This window comes from Lithobates pipiens, unplaced genomic scaffold (assembly GCF_037356315.1).
Source record: "Lithobates pipiens isolate NorthernLeopardFrog02 unplaced genomic scaffold, aLitPip1_a1.2 Scaffold_8, whole genome shotgun sequence".
NCBI classification, from domain to species: domain Eukaryota; kingdom Metazoa; phylum Chordata; class Amphibia; order Anura; family Ranidae; genus Lithobates; species Lithobates pipiens.
Genome location: NW_027507903.1, coordinates 623,514,190 through 623,531,026, shown reverse-complemented (window position 1 = coordinate 623,531,026; position 16,837 = coordinate 623,514,190). Strand labels below are relative to the sequence as shown.

Below are 16,837 nucleotides of genomic sequence, written 5' to 3'. Positions count from 1 at the left end.
AATCAGTCTTGGATCACCCACAGCTACCAAGCACCTGAAGCTTATGTAACCGAATAATTTTCTTTGAAATATCACATCCCTTCAAGACTGCCTATGCTGATGCTGAGTGACTGTCCTGTTATGTTGATTGTCTATCCTCTTCCTCCTCCGATGATATGTTGGAAGAACATTTCTGTTTCTGGGTGATGCCATCAGCCCAATTTTTCTGCCCCTGTTTAACAGGGGCGTTTAAGTACAATTTTTGATGCAATGCTTTGCAGCAGGGCTAATTCCTGCAATAAAACAAGAGTATATGGGAGAGGTTGCAGTGTCGTGGCACCAGCACCAGTGCCTAAGGCCCAATTTTTCTGCCTCTGTTTAACAGGGGCGTTTAAGTACAATTTTTGATGCAATGCTTTGCAGCAGGGCTAATTCCTGCAATAAAACAAGAGTATATGGGAGAGGTTGCAGTGTCGTGGCACCAGCACCAGTGCCTAAGGCCCAATTTTTCTGCCCCTGTTTAACAGGGGCGTTTAAGTACAATTTTTGATGCAATGCTTTGCAGCAGGGCTAATTCCTGCAATAAACAAGAGTATATGGGAGAGGTTTCAGTGTCGTGGCACCAGCACCAGTGCCTAAGGCCCAATTTTTCTGCCCCTGTTTAACAGGGGCGTTTAAGTACAATTTTTGATGCAATGCTTTGCAGCAGGGCTAATTCCTGCAATAAAAATAGAGTATATGGGAGAGGTTGCAGTGTGGTGGCACCAGCACCAGTGCCTAAGGCCCAATTTTTCTGCCCCTGTTTAACAGGGGCGTTTAATTACAATTTTTGATGCAATGCTTTGCAGCAGGGCTAATTCCTGCAATAAAACTAGAGTATATGGGAGAGGTTGCAGTGTCGTGGCACCAGCACCAGTGCCTAAAGCCCAATTTTTCTGCCCCTGTTAAACAGGGGCGTTTAATTACAATTTTTGATGCAATGCTTTGCAGCAGGGCTAATTCCTGCAATAAAACTAGAGTATATGGGAGAGGTTGCAGTGTCGTGGCACCAGCACCAGTGCCTAAGGCCCAATTTTTCTGCCCCTGTTTAACAGGGACGTTTAAGTACAATTTTTGATGCAATGCTTTGCAGCAGGGCTAATTCCTGCAATAAAACAAGAGTATATGGGAGAGGTTGCAGTGTGGTGGCACCAGCACCAGTGCCTAAGGCCCAATTTTTCTGTCCCTGTTTAACAGGGGCGTTTAATTACAATTTTTTATGCAATGCTTTGCAGCAGGGCTAATTCCTGCAATAAAACTAGAGTATATGGGAGAGGTTGCAGTGTCGTGGCACCAGCACCAGTGCCTAAAGCCCAATTTTTCTGCCCCTGTTTAACAGGGACATGTAATTACAATTCTTGATATAATATTTCACAGGAGGGCCCGCTCCTGTGCCCACCCAGAGTAACTGTGAGGACTTATAGTGTTGTGGCACCAGCACCACAACCACCAAAGGTCAATTTTTCTACCACTGTTCAACAATGGCATGTAATTACAATTCTTGATATAATCGTTCACAGCAGGGCGCTCCAGCGCTCACCAAGAGTCACTTTGAGGGCTTACAATGTTGTGGCAAAACCAACACCCTACTTTCAAACATCCAACTTACAAACATCTCCTACTTGCAAACGGAAGGAGACAACAGCAAGTGAGATGAAAAAAGATGGACGACAAAACAAATTATACAGGGGTGATAACCCTTCCCTATGTTTTCCAAAAAGCTTAAATTTTTTTTTTTTGACTGGAGCTACACTTTAAAAATGTACCAGTTGAAAATTACAAACAGATTCAAATTAACACAACAAACCTACACAGTCCCTGTCTTGTTTGCACCGCCTGTATACTGCTGTTCTGAGTATATAGGGCCTGGGGGCCACACGCATTTCCTTTTTTTAATATGGGTACGGGGTTCCCCTTAATATGCGTACAAGACCCAAATAGGCTGGTAATGGGCAGGGAGGGCTACCCATGCCATTTTTCTCAATGATTTTCAACCATATTGCAGGAACCAGATATAACATTAAAACCGCAAGCAGCTTTAAATGACGTTATTTCTGTTAAATGTAATTTTGTGCAGGGACTGTTCTAAACACGGGAAACACGTGGCACTTCACAGGCATACTACAGACACCCCCCAGGCACCATATTTAAAGGAATATTTCACCTTTTTTTCCACTTTAATCGTCATTAAAATCAGTGCTCCCGCCAAAACGGCCGTTTAAAAAAAAAAAATTTGCTTTGACCCATGTCCCCTGGGGCAGGAGCCAGGTCCCCAAACCCTTTTTAGGACAGTATCTTGCATATTAGCCGTTAAAATTAGCACTTTTAATTTCGAACGTTCGAGTCCCATAGACTTCAATGGGGTTCTAACGTTCGTACGAATTTGGGGTCCGTTCGAAAGTTCTGGTGCGAACCGAACCGGGGGGTGTTCGGCTCATCCCTACTGCACACCAAATAGTACACCTATACCAGTCCTTAAAAGGACCTTTGTGGACCTAATAGTAGCTAGCTAGTAACTAGTGAGTTGCAGACTGTCCCTGCTCCAAAAACCAAACTGTCCTTCTCTACACTGAGAAACGACAGCTGCATAATCGGTCAGCAGCACAGCAGTGCAGTGCACTTTATATGCTTTCTATATTTGAAAGAAAGTATATTATACGTGTACAACCCTATTTACTGTACACTAGGGATGAGCTTTGAGTTTGAGTCAAACTCATGTTTGACTCGAACATTGCCTGTTTGCCTGTTCAGGGAACACTCAACAATTTGGGCTGTTAGCGGCAAATTTGAAAAGCTGGAACACCCTGTACAAGTCTATGGGATAAATCTAAAGTGCTAATTTTAAAGGCTAATATGCAAGTTACTGTCCTAAAAAGTGTTTGGGGACCTGGGTCCTGCCCCAGGGGACATGGATCAATGCAAAAAAAAGGTTTTAAAAATTGACATTTTTTCAGGAGCAGTGATTTTAGTAATGCCTAAAGTGAAACAATAAAAGTGTAATATTCCTTTAAATTTCGTACCTGGGGGGTGTCTGTAGTATGCCTGTGAAGGGGCGCATGTTTCCCGTGCTTAGAACTGTCCCTGCACAAAGTGTAATTTCTGCAGGAAAAAACGTCTTTTAAAATCACTTGCAGCTATATGAATTGTCGGCTCCTGTAATACAGAGAACACTCAATGAGTGCTCTCTGTATTATGGGAGCCAACAATTCATTCATTGATAAAAAAAAAAAAAAAAGCGTGGGGTTCCCCTAAATTCAATTACCAGGCTATCCTGTTCCCCATGATGGATGTGTCATCATGGGTCAAAGTTCTTTCACAATGTAAACGCATATGTCCGCCTCGCGAACAGTGCCAGAAGTCCGCCGGTTTGGCGAATCGCAAACAGGCAAAATTCACCGCGAACCAACCGCCGGGTGAACCACAAGGCCATCCCTACTCTCTGACCCTTTTACATTGTCTAGTGGAACCCACAAAGTCTGCTTTTAGTAGGCCATTTGGCTAAGCTAATTTTATATGTATAAATTTTAGCAATTTAATAAAATTTGGGGATTTATATTATCTCCAATCTCTTATTTGCCCACTGTACCCATGGTACAGACAGGGCAAGTCACAGTCCATCTGTTCCATGTGATTAGCTTTGACCAATCACAGCTAATCATGACAAAACAAACTGAATGAATCAGTTTCATTGAGTAAAATGCTTGTATATAGAAATGGCATTCACTGCTATAAGCAATCATAATGTGTATATTAAGAAAATCCTGATCCCTTCCCCAAAGTAGTACAAGGTTACTATGGTAATAAAATATTGCTCAAAACATAAAAATAAATAAAAATAAATTCAATTATTATTGTTTTTTTTTTTTTTGGAGTCACCAGTCAGTGTCCCTGATCACCACATTAGTTATATGATGATGCTGTACTGCATTGGTGACAGTATGTAACAAAAAAGTAAATAAAATTGTAAATATATATTTCTTGTAATTTCTTAATTTTCTTAATTTTCCAAAAATGTTTCCAAAAAAATGTGACAAAATGTACAACTTCAAAAAACCTACCATGCCTCTTACTAAATACCTTGGTCTGTCTACTTTCCAAAAATGGGCCATTTGAGGGGTATTTGTAGTGTCCTGACATTTTAGGGCCTCATGAAAGGAGATAGCCCATCAGTACATCCGGATTGATCAATTTTCAGATATATACCATAGTTTGTGGACTTCACTTTCCTATGGAATAAATAATATACGATAATGTGGGTTATTTTCACCAAGGAAATGTAGCAGAATACATTTTGGACTCAATTTTATGAGGAACATTTATTTACAAAATGTTATAAAAGAGACAAAGAAAAACACCTTTTTATTCTTTTTTCATTTATTTACCAAACAATAAAAAACCCAATGGTGATTAAATACCACCAAGAGAAAGCTCTAGTTACGTAATAAAAATAATAAAAATTTTGTTTGGGTACAGTGTTGCATGACCGCACAATTGTCATTCAAAGTGCAACAGAGCTGAAAACTGAAACTTGGCCTGGGCAGGAATGGGGTAAAAGTGCCCTGTATTGAAATGATTAAACTTGGCCTGGGGAGCAAGTGGAGTTACTGTATGCCTCCATTTATGGCATATGTTGTCTTACATATTGAGTTCCTCAGAGATACTAGAATTTCCCGATTCCTTAAACTGTATATGATTGGGTTAAAAAGTGGGGTCACTATTACATATAGTAAAGAAAGAACTTTGCTCACACTTGGAGAATGACCTGTTGATGGAAAAAGGTACACACTAATTAGAGTCCCATAATACATACATACGACAGCCAGGTGGGAACTGCAAGTGGAGAAGGCTTTTTGTCGCATGTTGTGTGATGATATCCTCAAGATGGCAAGGGATATGAAGACATAGGTAACGACAATGAAAATAAATGGCAAGACAATGACAGGAACTGAAAATATGAAGGCCTGAGCTTTTACTGTGGTTGTGTCCGAACAAGAAAGCTGTAATATGGGGGACAGATCACAGAAGAAGTGATCTATTACATTGGGTCCACAGAACTGTAAGTTATAAACCAGAATGGTGATAAGCAAAGTTACCAGGATACCAGTTAACAAAGGCCATAATGCCAAGTTGAATTGAAGCTTGAAGTCCATGATGGAGATGTATCTCAATGGGTTACAAATGGCCAAGTATCGGTCAAAAGACATTACAGTGAGAAGAAAACATTCAGAATTCGTCGAAGCTGAGAAGATGTAAAACTGAGTCAAACAAGCAGAAAAAGACATTGAGTCACCATTTTTCATGATGACTGAAAGCATTTTGGGCACAATGTTGGTGGTGGAAATGACTTCAGAGGAAGACAGGAGGCTGAGGAAGAAATACATAGGAGTGTGCAGTCGGCTATTAACTGACACCAATACTACAATCACACAATTCCCTGTTATTGTCACAGTGTAGATCAGAAGGAAGATAATGAAGAGCAAAACCTTCAGATGATAAGTGTTCTGAAACCCTTGCAGCAGAATTTCTGCAATTCTTGTCTGGTTGTGACCATACATATTACTAGAGAGATACTTTCACAGGTCCTGTAACAGAAAGCAGTTATTGCCGACTGATGAATCGGATGCTCATAGTGTATGTACATACTTGGTTCTGTCGAAGCCTCCCTCTAAAAGTTATGGACTTTGGAAAGAGGCATGGCAATTGTCATTCTGGTAAAGGTTGGCATCTCTTTTCTGCTTAATTGCTCTGCTGATGGTTTAGTGAACTATTATAGATATTTAATAGTGGAGCACTTAAAGGGGTTGTAAAGGTTCGTTTTTTATTTTCTAAATAGGTTCCTTTAAGTTAGTGCATTGTTGGTTCACTTGCCTTTTCCTTCGATTTCCCTTCTAAATGTTTTTTTTCTTTGTTTTCTTTGTCTGAATATCTCACTTCCTGTTCCTCCTCAGTAAGTTGTTCAGTAAGCTGTTCTGGCTGACTAAACACCACATCGGATGATGGTGGGAAGTTTACTGAGGAGAAACAGGAAGTGAGAAATTCAGACAAAGAAAAAAATAATTTAGAAGGGAAATCGAAGGAAAAGGTAAGTGAACCAACAATGCACTAGCTTAAAGGAACCTATTTAGAAAATAAAAAACAAAGCTTTGCAACCGCTTTAAATTATCTAAAGCATTTTGGTGCCAAACCTGCTGCCTGGGGGATGCATACAGCCCTTTGGGACTTATTCTGTGTCCCTCAGGGCCTCTGTTTTTCTCAGCTAAGTTCTCAGGCTAAATAAGAACATATATCCTTAGAGTGATATTAAAGTCATTTTTTTTCCCAAATCAGATAAAATCAGCATAACTCACATGCATTTGATATTTTTTTAAATTATCACTGTGAGCTTTTTAAAGTCCCCTGGCCCTACCACTATATTCCCATTCTCTCTGTGCCACCTATGGATTCCTGTGTGAGGCTCCACAACATACGTGCTCCTGGATGCAGCCATTCAGAGATCCTGTCACAGTCAGTGGTAAGGCTCAGAGACCAGTAGCTATAGCAGTAAAGAAGCCAACTGACCAGCTGGACAAGATTGTCACCCTGGCGGATGACGCGGGTTCTCCCAAACTGCAGAGTCCAATTGCTAACCAGTATTCGCCAGAGCTCCTGATGGTGTGGTAGGGTTTTGATGCATGTTAGTACCAGATCACGGTCCTCTGGATCACCCCATCAGGAGGTGAGCAAACCAGTAGCAGATATAGCAGGTAGGGATCAAGCAGAAGTATAGTCAGTAAATAAGTCAATGATTGGTAACATGTGGTTTCAGGCAGGGATCAAGTGCGATTCAGCACTGGTTGGCAATTCAGTTCGCATTGTAGCGCTATACAAATTATTCATTTATTCATTCAAGTAGAAGCGTAGTCGATGAACAAGCAAAGGGCAGTAATGAGTATTAGTGAAGCTCTTGACAGCAGCTAAGAAGACAAGGGCAAAATATCATCTGGAGAGAGCACAATAATCTGGCAAACAGGAAGTGCAAAGCTGTGGCTTAAATATGAAGTTATTGGGAGGAGCAAGGAGTTCATGGTTCACCAAAAACAAACAGGATCGTCCAATGGATCAGACAGGATGCTGCTGTCCAGTATCTCAGGTGGCTCAGTAAGAAGAGCTACTGCTGGATGCAGCAGAGGTTGTGGTTTCAGACCCTGGTCCTGACAGCTCCTCATACACAGCCAGCATGAGTAGGACACTGTCAACTACCACTGTGGAGGGGAGGTATCGCTTTTTCTCAATGTCCCTCTCATTCTGGACTCAATATAATCTGGCAGCCAGTGGGCAAAGATACAATGGCAATACAGTGGCATGGTCAGAGGACAATTAAAAACTGTACTCCTTCTCCTGGACCTCTCAGCTGCCTTTGATACGGTTGACCATCCCCTCCTCCTCAAAAAATTCCAAGCCTTTGGTCTCCATGACTGTACCCTTCACTGATTCTCTTTCTACTTATCCAACCACATCTTTAGTGTTTCTTACAACTCTACTTCCTCTTCTCCTCTTCCTTTCTCAGTTTGGGTCCCCCAAGGTTCTGTTATTGGACCTCTCCTATTTTCAATCTACACCTCCTCCATGGGTCAGCCTCCCATGGCTTCCAATACCATCTCTATGCTGACGACACCCAAATCTATTTCTCTACCCCTCAGCTCACTCCCTCTGTCTCCTCTCATATCACTAATTTAATATCAGATATATCAGTCTGGATGTCACACCACTTCCTCAAACTCAATCTATCCAAAACCGAACTTATAATTTTTCCTCACCTGTATGCCCCTTCCCCAGATCTCTCTGTGAAAATCAATGGCACAACTATACGCCCATCACCACATGCCAAGGTTCTAGGTGTAGCCCTGGACTCTGAACTCTCCTTTAAGCACCATGTCCAATCACTGTTCAAAGCTTGGCACCTCAACCTCCACAACATCTCCAAAATACACCCCTTTCTAACCAATGACACAACAAAGCTCTTAATTCACACACTGGTCATCTCTCGCCTTGACTACTGCAATTCCCTTCTCAAAGGCTTACCTCTACATAGTCTATCACCTCTTCAATCCATCATGAATGCTGCTGCCAGACTCATCAACCTTACCAATCGCTCCGCGTCTGCTATCCCTCTCTGTCAATCTCTCCACTGGTTTCTGCTCACCCAACTAATTAAATTCAAAATACTAACAACTGCTTTCAAAGCCATCCACAATTTAGCCCCCAGCTACATCACTAGCCTAGTCTCTAAATACCAACCTAGGCGTTCTTTTTGTTCCTCTCAAGACCTCCTGCTCTCTAGCTCCCTCATCACCTCCTCCTTTGCTCGCCTCCAGGACTTTTCCAAAGCCTCTCCAATCCTATGGAATGCCCTACCCTAATCTGTCTGATTATCTCCTACTCTATTAGGTTTTAGACGATCCATGAAAACCCTTCTCTTCAGAGAAGCCTACCCTACCCACACCTAACTACTGTATTTTCATTTTCTCCAGTAGCTCACCCCCCACAGTTATTACCTTTTGTTTCCACTTCACCCTCCTTTCTAGATTGTAAGCTCTAAGGAGCAGGACCCTCTGATCAATCCTGTATTGATTTGTATTGTAATTGTACTGTCTTCGTTCATGTTCAGTGCTGCACAAACTGTTGGCGCTATAAAATACTGTATAATAATAATCATCAGAGACTACACTTAGGGGTTGATTTACTAAAGGCAAATAGACTGTGCACTTTGCAAGGGCAGTTGCTCCAGAGCTTAGTAAATGAGGTACAACTTAACTTTGCAAAGAATACCCAATCACATTCAAGGAAAATGAAAAAAAATGCTTTTTTGCTTGCACGTGATTGGATGATGGAAAACAGCTGAACTTCTGCTCATTTACCAAACTCTGGAGCAACTGCTCTTACAGAGTGCAGCTGCAAAGTGCACATTCTTGCTTTACGGAGTATTTCCTCCTTGAGATGGTAATCTATAAGGCAGCAAACAGCATCTCTAGGTGGATCAGAGTCTCTACCACGCAGGCGCAAGGCTCTGTGGATTCGTTCGAATGAGACTGGTGTTTCAAGGGGTCTTTCTAGAAGCTCATTAAATATGGCAGTGACTGACTGTGACAGCTGGGTGGGATCAATGGTTTCTGGGATGCCTCTTACCCTAAGATTTCGTCTTCTCCCACGGTTGTCGAGATCTTCCATATGGCGGTTAATCTCTCTCAGATGGATGGAGTGAGATTCAGTCAGTTGTTGTACCTGACACAGCGCGGTATCTTGGCGGTATTGTGTGGCCTCCACCTCTTCCACCCTGATGGCTATGGCTTGCATGTCAGCTCTCATGTCTGTGATGGCTGCCATCAGGGTGGATTTAATGTCCGCCGCTACGCTGCGGAGGTCCTCTATGCTGACAGCTAGGGGATTAGGAGCTTCCATCTCTGCTCCCAGGGATCTACGAGCACCAGAACGGAGCGGGCTGCAGCTGGAAGCGCGCGCGCTCTGAGGTGGATCTGACTGTGAGGCCTGTGACAGGGAGGCTTGCGCGCTGTCTCTGGGCCGCGGTCCGAAGAGCGCGGGGATGCGGCGGCCTTGAGCGGAGTCGGAACCCAGCGGGGATCGGGAACGGGTGGCGGAGGTATTGCGGGCGGTTCTCACCATAACTGACCTTCGAAGCCGCTGTATACTAGTAAGGCCGGACCTCATGGAGCGGGAGCTCGGCTCTTATGTGTCCATCTTGGAATGGCTCCAGGCCACGCCCCCCGCAAAGTGCACATTCTAGTTGCCTTTAGTAAATCAACCCCTAATGTTCTGTATTGGAAAGCTCACTAGTAAAGCAACCTCTCCATTTTTTAGATGAGCTGGAAATGAGGGAAATAGTAGGGAGTGTGCAGACTCTCACTGACAGTGATATTGGAGATTGGCAAACTTACTAAAGTGCCATACCATCCTTTTACTGGGCCCAGGGCAGCTTTGTCTGTGCAAAGCCCTGAGTTGCTGTAACAACAGCATATGTGAGCAAGGCTTAAAGCTCATCTCATATACACTACTGTATATTACCGAAAATATTGGGACAACTGCCGTTACACGCACATGAACCTTAACCTCCCTGGCGGTATGATTAGTTTTGGTTTTAGGTGCTGAAAGCGGTACAATTATTTTGCATGGAAATTTGGCGTTTTATTTTGTAGTCCTGTAATTCTTAGGAATAACTCTCTTAAATCTGTTCAAACCAGAGTCTAGCAGACATCCCGGGTGTGATAAAGTTTATAATATAATAAAGAATAATAAAAATTATTCAATAATGTAATAAAATCCTAAAACACTGAAAAAGGGACAGTTTTGGTTGCTATGGACAATCTCCAAATTCCAGGCAGAAAAAAACAGTATTTATAATATAAAAGTGCATGCAGGGCACTGCACAGACCACTAGGGACAAAGGGGGTGTGTCATTTTTTAATATAGCACTGTAATCTGTAAGATTACAGTGCTGTGTGTGTTTTGTGTCTTTTTACTTTTTTGAATTTTCCGCCGTTCTCCGCTCCCGTGCGCCGTAACGTCGCAGGGAACGTAGCTCGGCTGCATTCGGCACTGTGAATCAAGCGGAGGACAGCTCGATCACACAGTGCGGAGGACATCGCTGGATCCAGGGGACAAGGTAAGTAACTCTCCCTGTATCCTCCCCTGCATCCAGCGAAGCGATCCCGAGTCTGGCTTGGGGTTACCGCTCCTGTTAGTAAAATCCCAACCCGAGCCAGACTCGGGATTACCGCCAGGGAGGTTAATGGCATCCCAGTCTTAAGCCCGATACACACTATCAGATTTCCTGCTGATTTTTGTCTTCAGATTTACCAAAACCATGTAGTGCAAGGGCCTGCCTGATTGCATACACATTGAAACTCCGAAGTTTTGACCTCATATTATATGGTTTTGGTAAATCTGTAGGAAAAAATCAGCAGAAAATCTGATAGTGTGTATGGGGCTTTAGTCCGTAGGGTTCAATATTAAGTTGCCCCACCCTTTTTAGATATAACAGCTTCAACTCTTCTGGGAAAGCTGTCCACAAGTTTTTGGAGTGTGTCTATGGGAATGTTTGACCATTCTCCCAGAAGCGCATTTGTGAGGTCAGGTACTGATGTTGGACGGGAAGGCCTGGCTCGCAGTCTCCTTCTTTAATTCATCCCAAAGGTGATCTATTGGGTTGAGGTCAGGACTCTGTGCAGGCCAGTCAAGTTTTTCCACCCCAAATTCATCATCTATGTCTTTATGGACCTTGCTTTATGCACTGGTCCAAATCATTTGGTAGAGAGGGGATTATGGTGTGGGGTTGTTTGCCAGGAGTTGGGCTTGGCAACTTCAGTGAAGGGTAATCTTAAGGTGTCAGCATACCAAGACATTTTGGACAATTTCATGCTCCCAACTTAGTTGGAACAGTTTGGGGAAGGCTCCAACATGACTGCACACCAATGCACAAAGTAAGGTCCATAAAGACATGGATGGTCTAGTGTGGGGTGGAGGAACTTCACTGGCCTGCACAGAGTCTTAACCTTAATCCAATAGAACACCTTCGGGATGAATTAGAGCAGTGATTGCGAGCCAGGCCTTCTTGTCTAACATCAGTGCCTGACCACACAAATGCGCTTCTGGAAGAATGGTCAAACATTCCCATAGACACACTCCTAAACCTTCCCGGAAGAGTTGAAGTTGTTATAGCTGCAAAGGGAGGGCCAACTCAATGTTGAACCCTACAGACTAAGACCCGGATGCCATTAAAGTTCATGTGCCTGTAAAGGCAGGCTTCCCAATACTTTTGGTAATATAGTATAGTTACAATCTATTGACAAAGCTGTGCATGTAAAACCAAACTGGCTTCTCAACCACAATAAAAAAAAAAAAAAAAAAATGCATCAAACATTCCATGTTATTGATATTAAAAATCCAGAAGCAAATCCAGATTTCTATATGCAATGGCTGTATTAGGAAGGATGTTTCTCCATGGCAGCCTGGAGAGTAAAAATTAGATGAGGCCATCCATGTGAAGGGGATCCTAAGGAGATCCTATGGGAGCTAGTTCACCGAGGGGACAGGACCAGAGGAAGGGCAAATATAATGTACCATCTCCTTATGTGGGATAATACACTGGATACTATAGTGCTGGCTTTTGGCTGCACTTCTTATACTGTCAGGGAGGTTGTCTTAAAAAACAATGTTTTTTCACTTTCTGCTATAAAACATATCCAATAAAAAAAAAAAATGTTCTTCATCAGTGTAGGCCAATATGTATTCTGCTACATATTTGTTAATAAAAAATCCCAATAAGCGTATATTGATTGGTTTGCGCAAAAGTTATTGTGGCTACAATTATAAGATATTTTTATGGATTTTTTAAATTTTTTTTATTGTTTTTACTAGTAATGGCAGCAATCAGCAATTTTTAGCGGGGCTGCGACATTGCGGTGGACAAATCTAACACTAAGTGACACTTTTTGGGGTCCAGTGACACCAATACAGTGATCAGTGCTACAAAATCTACACTGTCACTGTGCTAATGACACTGGCAGGGAAGGGATTAACATCAGGGGCGATAAAAGGGTTAAGTGTGTTCCCTTGGGTTGTTTTCTAACTGTGGGGGAGGTGCTTACCTGGAGAAAGACAAAGATTTTGTGTTCCTGCTTAGCAGAAATACAAGATCTCTGTCTTTCTTACTAGTAGATCGCCGTTCTGCATCTCCCAGAAGGATCGACGGGTTACCGCCGGACCCACTGATTGGCTCCCGCTGTGTCCATTCACATCGGGATCTCGTTTCCAGCATCACACGCACGCACGCACCCGAGACCCCAAAGAAGGAATCATGTACAGGTACGTGATTTTGTGCTCAAGGGCCGCCTTGCCGCAATATATGTATGTGGGGTGGTCCTTAAGTGGTTCATGAATGTTCCTCAGCTTCAGGGGGCCTCCAGAATACTTTTCATTTAGAGACAGCTTTCTGAAAACAGGGACAGCTTCTAGATTTTTTTGTCAAAGCTTAATTGAACAACCTGAAGTTAGAAGCTGATTGGCTACAGATTTTGCACTCTTCGAATTTAGTAAATCAATCTCACTGTTCCCGAAAACCTGGGACATCTGGTCACACTATTGTTGGAGATCCCAATTTAAAACTATTGCCAAAAAACTTGTGTTGACATCCCCCTCCTTTAGCTACACCATGAGAGTATGTCTGTGGAAATTTGTGCCAATTCAATTACTGTAAAAAAAAAAAGAAAAACAAAAAGTGTGTCTTGCCTACAGTCAAGTATGGTGGTGGGAGTGTCATGGTCTGGGGGTGCATGAGTGCTGATGGTACTAGGGAGTTACAGTTCATTGATGGAACCATGAATGCCAACATGTACTGTGACATACTGAAGCAGAGCATGATCCCCTCCCTTTAGAGACTGGGCCGCAGTGCAGTATTCCAACATGATAACGACCCCAAAGATGACCACTGCCTTGCAAAAGAAGCTGAGGGTAAAGGTGATGGACTGGCCAAGCATGTCTCCAGACCTAAACCCTATTGACCATCTGTGGAACATCCTCAAATGGAAGATGGAGGAGCGCAAGGTCTCTAACATCCACCAGCTCCGTGATGCCATCATGGAGGAGTGGAAGAGGACTCCAGTGGCCACCTGTGAAACTCTGGTGAACTCCATGCCCAAGAGGGTTAAGGCAGTGCTGGAAAATAATGGTAGCCACACAAAATATTGACTCTTTGGGCCCAATTTGGACATTTTCACTTAAGGCGGTACTCACTTTTGTTGCCAGCGGTTTAGACATTAAAGTGATTGTAAGCATAATTATTATTTTTTTTAAATAACAAACATGTTATACTTACCTCCACTGTGCAGCTTGTTTTGCACAGAGGCGCACCGAACCTGCTCCTCTGGGGTCCCTGATGGCTCCTCTCCAAATCTGATAACCCCCTTTGAGAAGCGCTTCCCCGAGGGGGTTACCTTGCCGGCATGCTCCCGAGTCTAGCATTCAGCGTCCATAGCCACCGAATGCAGGACTCGACCCCGCCCACATCATTGGATTTGATTGAAGGCAGTGGGAGCCAATGGCTGTGCTGCTATCAATCTATCCAATCAAGAGCCAGGAGCCTGTGGAGACAGGGACAGTGTGTCCCCCAATGACTGAATGAAGGGGTTCGGGGGGCCGGTGACTGCCTGGTGTTTTTCACCTTAATGCATATGATGCATTAAGGTGAAAAAACACAAACCTTTACAACCTCTTTAATGGCTGTGTTAAGTTGATTTGAGGGGAAAGCTAATTTACACTGCTATACAAGCTCTAAAATCATTACTTTACATTGTAGCAAAGTGTAATTTCTTCAGTGTTGTCACATGAAAAGATATAATAAAATATTTACAAAAAATGTGAGGGGTGTACTCACTTTTGTGAGATACTGTACCTGCTGGGAGCCTATCCTTTATAGGAGTGGTCTCCAAACTGCGGCCCGATGGCTGGGTGTGGCCCTTTGCTTGCTTTTATCTGGCCCTTGGGGCAATATTTCATTCACTGACATCAATGAAGGGCACAATTCCTCCCAATGACACCAACAATGGGGCACAATTCCTACCAATGACATCAAAAATGTAGTACAGTTCTCCCAATGACACCAACAATGGGGCTCAATGACACCAATGAAGGGGCACAATTCCTTCCAATCACACCAATGATGGGACATTTTGTACTCCCGATGGCCAAAGTCCAGCCCCCCACCCCAAAGTCTGAAGGACAGTAAACTGGCCCTTTGTTAAGAAAGTTTGGAGACCCCTGCTTTAAATAAAGATGGTAGACTTGTCCATTCTTATGCCGCGTACACACTGTCGGATTTTCCGATGGAAATGTTCGATGGGAGCTTTTTGTTGGAAATTCTGATCATATGTAGGCTCCATCGCACATTTTCCATTGGAATTTCCGACACACAAAATTTGAGATCTGGATCTCAAATTTTCCGACAACAAATTCCGTTGTCAGAAATTCCGATCCTATGTACACAATTCCGAAGCGCAAAGTTCTGCGCATGCTCGGAATCAAGTAGAAGAGCCGCACTGGCTATTGCACTTCAATTTTCTCGGCTCGTCGTACGTCATCACGTTCTTAACGTTCGGAATTTCCGACAACATTGTGTGACCGTGTGTATGCAAGACAAGTTTGAGCCAACCTCCATCGAAAAAATCCCATGGATTTTGTTGTCGGAACGTCCGATCATGTGTATGAGGCATAACAGATTATTGACTCACAGGGATACATTGAACAGAGACAAAGGTTACGCATTGAATCATGGGTTCAGGTGAAGATTTTTTCCATAAATTTGGAATTTCCCTGAACCATGAATTTGTGAGATCCATTTCAAACCCAAAGGAGATTCCTCACTCAAACCTTACCTTGGGTTCATGTGCACTTTTTTTTCATAAATTTGGAATTTCCCATAACCATGAATTTGTGAGATCCACTTCAAACCCAAAGGAGATTCCTCACCCAAACCTTACCTTGGGTTCAGGTGCACTTTTTTCTCATAAATTTTGAATTTCCCATAACTATGAATTTGTGAGATCCACTTCAAACCCAAAGGAGATTCCTCACTCAAACCTTACCTTGGGTTCATGTGCACTTTTTTTCCATAAATTTGGAATTTCCCATAACCATGAATTTGTGAGATCCACTTCAAACTCAAAGGAGATTCCTCACTCAAACCTTACCTTGGGTTCAGGTGCACTTTTTTTTCATAAATTTGGAATTTCCCATAACCATGAATTTGTGAGATCCACTTCAAACCCAAAGGAGATTCCTCACTCAAACCTTACCTTGGGTTCAGGTGCACTTTTTTCTCATAAATTTTGAATTTCCTATAACTATGAATTTGTGAGATGCACTTCAAACCCAAAGGAGATTCCTCACCCAAACCTTACCTTGGGTTCAGGTGCACATTTTTTCCATAAATTTGGAATTTCCCATAACCATGAATATGTGAGATCCACTTCAAACCCAAAGGAGATTCCTCACTCAAACCTTACCTTGGGTTCAGGTGCACTTTTTTCTCATAAATTTTGAATTTCCCATAACTATGAATTTGTGAGATCCACTTCAAACCCAAAGGAGATTCCTCACCCAAACCTTACCTTGGGTTCAGGTGCACATTTTTTCCATAAATTTGGAATTTCCCATAACCACAAATTTGTGAGATCCACTTCAAACCCAAAGGAGATTCCTCACCCAAACCTTACCCTTTATGCCAGATCAATTTAAGCCACATACATTGCTTTCTTTAAAAATACATTTTAAAGATTAACAAAAAAATTATGAATTTTTGTCTTTTTTATGACTGGAGTTCAGCTTTAACAACATGCTAAAGAGTCTTCTCAGGCTACATTACTGAATGGAAGGGAAACTCTTGCGGATTATTGAATTATGCCCTATTATATAATTTAATCCTGTATGCAAATAATAATAAAACGATTAAGATAAAAATGAAATCATGACTATACCATTAACAGATGTTCCAAGGCATCTCCTTGACAATACTGACTGTGCAGGCAAAGAGCTCTTCTTATCTGCGGACATGAGCAACATTGCTAAAAGAATCAAATCCCAGAGTTATTTATAGTATGTATAGAGTGATTACAGCAATTCCCAAAAGAAAAACAAATGTGAATCAGATTCCTTGTGGGAATAATAAATTGCAAGTACTGAGAAATAGATAGAATTTGTTATTATTATTATTATACATGTTTTATATAGAGCCAACAGTTTAACACTGCTTTATAATGTAGAGGGAGGACAG

At 42.4% G+C, this 16,837-nt stretch overlaps 1 protein-coding gene across 1 annotated transcript; it reads right to left on the bottom strand.

The window, feature by feature from the left end:
* Nucleotides 1-4,452: 4,452 nt before the first annotated feature.
* LOC143963922 (olfactory receptor 11L1-like) lies at nt 4,453-16,622 on the bottom strand. Its single transcript, XM_077473657.1, has 2 exons — nt 16,542-16,622; nt 4,453-5,600 (listed from the first exon to the last, which is right to left on the bottom strand). Exon 2 carries the CDS (start codon nt 5,571-5,573, stop codon nt 4,620-4,622), a length of 954 nt encoding a protein of 317 aa, XP_077329783.1. The 5' UTR covers nt 5,574-5,600; nt 16,542-16,622; the 3' UTR covers nt 4,453-4,619.
* Nucleotides 16,623-16,837: the final 215 nt, after the last annotated feature.